Source organism: Etheostoma cragini, chromosome 8 (genome assembly GCF_013103735.1).
Source record: "Etheostoma cragini isolate CJK2018 chromosome 8, CSU_Ecrag_1.0, whole genome shotgun sequence".
In the NCBI taxonomy this organism is placed as follows: domain Eukaryota; kingdom Metazoa; phylum Chordata; class Actinopteri; order Perciformes; family Percidae; genus Etheostoma; species Etheostoma cragini.
This window is the reverse complement of record NC_048414.1, coordinates 742,540-747,439: the sequence shown is the minus strand read 5'-3', so window position 1 is coordinate 747,439 and position 4,900 is coordinate 742,540. Positions and strand designations below refer to the sequence as shown.

At 48.2% G+C, this 4,900-nt stretch overlaps 1 protein-coding gene across 1 annotated transcript; it reads left to right on the top strand.

The window, feature by feature from the left end:
• Positions 1-1,101: 1,101 nt before the first annotated feature.
• On the top strand, positions 1,102-4,048 carry LOC117949711 (leucine-rich repeat neuronal protein 3-like). The gene has a single exon (XM_034880230.1). It carries the CDS (start codon positions 1,443-1,445, stop codon positions 3,552-3,554), a length of 2,112 nt encoding a protein of 703 aa, XP_034736121.1. The 5' UTR covers positions 1,102-1,442; the 3' UTR covers positions 3,555-4,048.
• The last annotated feature ends 852 nt before the right edge of the window (positions 4,049-4,900 follow it).

Genomic DNA, 4,900 nt, shown 5'->3' with positions numbered 1-4,900 from the left:
TGCATTGTTCACAACAGAGCAGAGATTCAGGGGCTGGTGGAGCTGGGTTAATTACAACACAGGGGAAAAGGAAATGGGGACTTAATGGGGACTGGCAATGTTTTTCCTTGAATCATCCCCAAATGTGTTCTTCGGGGATCAATTAAGTATTTCTGAATATCTCAAAACCCCTGAGGGTTTTAAAATAAGTTCAACTTATTGTCATTTGACCCCCGTCTCTCTGACTGGACCGGCCAATCAGCGGAGCAGCCCCACCAGAGGGAGAGCTGGGACTTCTCCCGGTGGCCGCTAGTGTTTAGAGGTCGCGAGGGCCGGTCTGATAATAGTGCCACGTGTTATGCGAGCTCTTAGCAACACCATCCGGCGGGCGCTGCCCCCCCGCTGCCCCCTGGTCACACTGTGCAGCTCCACCCGTACGGCGGGTATGTGGGAAATACGGGCCATTGGTGAGCGACCCCTCCCCAAAATGGCATAGCACTCCTCGGCCTGTGACGTAAAGCCACTGAACACCTCTTTCTTTCTTCCTCCTCTCTTCAGGTGGCTTGAGTGAAAATTATAGAATGATAAAGAATAAAGAAAAGGTACAAAACACGATGTAGAGGAAGCAAAAACAATGAAAAAAGCAACAGAAACGTCAGAAAAAGGTTGCTGCAACTCTCACGTTTTCCCAAATAATGCAGATTTTGAGGCATTTCATTATCAGAAGACTTTATCTAACTTCTCTGAATGAATCAAGCTCTCCCCACTCCCCCCCCCCAGGTTTGAGCTGAGCCCCCAGTGTTTTTAACAGCTGTCTCAACTCTGCTTTTGAGCAATCATCTCAGAGCTCCATCTTTTCTAGGACACTTTTATTTTACTGCTTTCGGAAAAACTATTCTTTCGCCCTACAGAGAGACCCGAAGAGACACAAACGTACCTTCTTTGTTTCAAACCTGCCAGATAGTTTACATAAGGTCAAGTTAATCATAATTTACACGTTCGGTGGTGAGAGGAAAGCAATAAAAATCCATGAGGCTGAAAAGGGCCTTAATAAGTCTCAATGTTCCCAAATGTCAATATGTCTTCATATCTCATCTTATATTGGCCTTTTTTCTCTCCCGTGTCCCCAGATGGAAACTGACAGCGGTGACAGCGACGGAGGATAACAATGACGGAAGGCAGAGCGATTCATCCCAACCCGAAGCCACAGCATTCCTGAAGGATACCTCCACCTTGACATATCGCAGCGTGCACGACAGCCTGGCACGGACCGAGCTGAAAGGTTGCCTCTCTCGTCAGGAGCTGAAAGACAACAGGAGCCAAAGCTCTGGGGACCAGGCGTCAGCAGAAACCCACTCTGTCTCGCTTGCAGTAACAAATGAGCCTTTATTTGTGAAGTTAAAAGTGCTAACAGCCGACTCCAGAAGGGCCAATTACTGGCTGACGGGACTACGGGGGCCAAGATGAAGGAGACGACAGTTGTGGCTTGTTTGCTGGCGGAGCTGTCTCTGGCTGCTTTTGCTCTGGCCTCTCAGGGGGACGCCCATTGCCCTGCATTGTGTCGATGTGAGATACGACCCTGGTTCTCTCCCAGCTCTGTTTACACCGAGGCTTCCACCGTGGACTGTAACGATCTGGGCCTCTCGGTGATACCGGAGAGACTCCCATCGGAAACAGAAGTGCTGCTGCTACAGACGAACAACATTGCTAATGTGGAGAAGACTTTGGACTACTTGGACAACATCACTGAAATCGACTTGTCTCAGAACAACATTTCTTCGCTGGGCAATGTCTGTCTGGGGTCTCTTCCCCAGCTCCTGTCACTCCACATGGAGGAGAACTTGATCCAGGAGCTACCGGACAGCTGCCTCGCTTCCTTTCCAAACCTCCAGGAGTTTTACGTTAACCACAACCTGATTTTCTCCATCGCCCCCGGTGCTTTCCAGGGCCTGAACAGGCTGCTGAGGCTCCATCTCAACTCCAATCGACTGACAAGTGTCAACAGCAAGTGGTTCCAGCATCTCCCCAGCCTGGAGATCTTAATGCTGGGAGAAAACCCCATCATCGAGCTGTCAGACATGAACTTTAAACCCCTGAGGAACCTACGAAGCCTCGTGCTTGCCAAGATGAATTTGACTGAAATGCCGGACAACGCTTTTTTCGGTCTTGATAATTTGGAGAGCATCTCATTTTTTGACAACCTGCTCAATCGAGTCCCCCACGTGGCGTTGACTCGAGTCCAGTACCTCAAGTTCCTGGATTTGAACAAGAACCCGATTGAGAGGATTCAAAGAGGTGATTTCATGGACATGATGCATCTCAAGGAGCTCGGCATCAACAGCATGCCTGAGCTTGTGTCAATCGACAGTTTTGCCCTCAACAACTTGCCCGAGCTGACAAAAATCGAGGCCACAAACAATCCCCGGTTGTCCTACATCCACCCGAGGGCCTTCCACAAGCTTCCCAGTCTTGAGACTCTGATGCTGAACAGCAACGCTCTGAGCGCAATCCACCGCAGCACCGTGGAGTCCCTGCCCAACCTGCGAGAGGTCAGTCTGCACAGCAATCCTATCCGCTGCGACTGCGTCATCCGCTGGGTCAACATGAACAGGACCACGGTTCGGTTTATGGAACCTGACTCTTTGTACTGCGTCGAGCCTCCGGAGTACCAAGGCCAGCACCTCCGACAGGTGCACTTCAGGGAGATGACAGAGATCTGCCTTCCCCTGATATCACCTGGGAGTCTCAAGAAGAGTGTTGACGTCAGTAAAGGGAGGTCAGTGTCACTGCACTGCCGGGCGTTTGGAGAACCGGAGCCTCAAATTATCTGGGTGACACCATCGGGCGACAGGGTCCTACCTGGGAGTGTGTCTGATAAGTACTACATGCACCCTGAGGGAAGCTTAGATATCTACGATGCCACGGAGCAGGAAGCGGGCTCGTACACCTGCATCGCCCACAATCTCGTCGGGGCAGACATCAAGTCTGTGATGGTTGCGGTGGACGGACACATTACCCAGCCTTCAAATCAACCTCTACATGTGTATATCACATCTATCCAGTCTCATTCTGTAAGGGTTTCCTGGGAGAGTGCAGGGGGTTTGGTATCGCAACTACGTTGGTCCACTTTAGCCGACGGCAGCAGCCTCTTGATGCCGTTCTCAGCCAGGCTTCCCACTGATGTCAAAGAGTACCACATCAAGCAGCTGATGCCTTCCACTCGCTACCAGGTTTGCGTTGAGGTCCCTGCAGCACAGCCTGGATACAGCAGGGACTGCGTCAACGTGACCACAAAGGGGGCACCGATCCCAACGGGTAAAACTGAGAACTGGGACAGTCTGGTGATGGCTACCTGCGCTGTGTTTTTCATTGCGGTTGCCGTGGCTTGCTCCGTCATCTATACGTCTCTATACAGCCAAGTGTTTTACAGGAAACTGATAGCAGAGCCGGCCGAAACGCTGCCGATTCTCAGCACTCGTTCGTTTTCCTCTCCTCCGTCTGATTTCCTGGAATCAGGCGAGTGTGGGATCAAGGTGAGGGCCACTGTAATAGACTTACCGGACGACTCCGTGTAACAAACGTCCTTGTCTGGGAAAGCACTAGGGGATTAAGCGAAGATGAAGAGTGATGGACACTGGACAATGTGATTTATGTGCTCTCTTTTCAAGACTTTTGGTGCTGGACACTTTGCACTGGAACTCAGCTGGGTGGCATCAGAGCAGAAATGCCAACACATTTACAGGCGTAGCTAAAAGCAGAGAGGATTTTGTATTTCAAACACTATAACAAGCTTAATCAGGCAGATGTCTTGACTATAATCCACATGGCTACTGGTCATTCATGCAGTGCAACCGGAATAAGGCACAGCACGGGAATTTCTGTATTCAATACTTTGCTGAGACTGCTTTAATGTCTGCAAAAAGCGTTTTCTTTGCTGTTACATTAAACGTTGCCAAGCCAAGATAGTTTATAACGGAGGAGGAGAAAACAGTATTGTTAGTTTGGTGTACAATTAAAACGACTATAATGTAAACAATTTTATGAACAAATACATTTTTCATTAAACCTGTGTGGTGTCTTATAAGCACAGTCTTTTCTCGTTAAATTTAAAACACTTTCTATGTCAAAACATGCCCTTTAACCCTCCTGTTGCCTATGACATGACAATAGAACTATGACAACAGAAAGTTGAAAAATATGTTGGAAAAAGGGACAAACCCCCCCATTAAAAACAGCATATTAAAAATTGACCAAAACATCGGAAAAAGCAACCAAAAACTTGACAATGACTTTGAAAAGTGACAAAAAAATTGAATGAAAAAACACCAAAAAATGTGACAAAAGAATTTGAATACAATTGACAAAAACGTTGAGAAAAGTGTAGAAAAAGAACAACAAAATGTTGAAATTTCAACCCAGAAGAACACCAAGTTGCAGGTCGACAGGAAGACAACACGAGGGTTAAAATATGTCTTTTGTCACAAAAACAAACAGTTGTCTCTGAAATGAAAAGCACTAATTGGTATGGATGAGGCTCATAGATCGTGCCGTGTCCCTGTCCGGATCTTACAGACGCAGGAGTGTGAGATCTGCTGTGGGCCGACCCGATTAATGCTCTAACACTGTCAGGGGAATGCGATGCAATCTCAACCTGTTTGTTTTTGTGTGTGTACGTGTGTGTGTGTTTGTGTGTGTGTGTGTGTGTATATGTGTGTGTATGTGTTAATGGGTGGCGTGCGCATGTGTGTGAAGAGCGAGGACATCGGCAAACCCGTTGACTTTGAATTGCACTACATTCCCTTTCATTAAAAATCCAATATGGATTCCCAACAGAAGCCTCGGCGTGGTGATGAATCGGCATCACGCGCAAACTGATGGGAGGCATTTATCAGCGGGACTCCGTCGTAGATCAGCCCGGTTC

Excerpts from the sequence above, each read along its gene's own strand:
- LOC117949711 (XM_034880230.1), top strand. The coding sequence starts at position 1,443 with ATGAAGGAGACGACAGTTGTGGCTTGTTTGCTGGCGGAGCTGTCTCTG.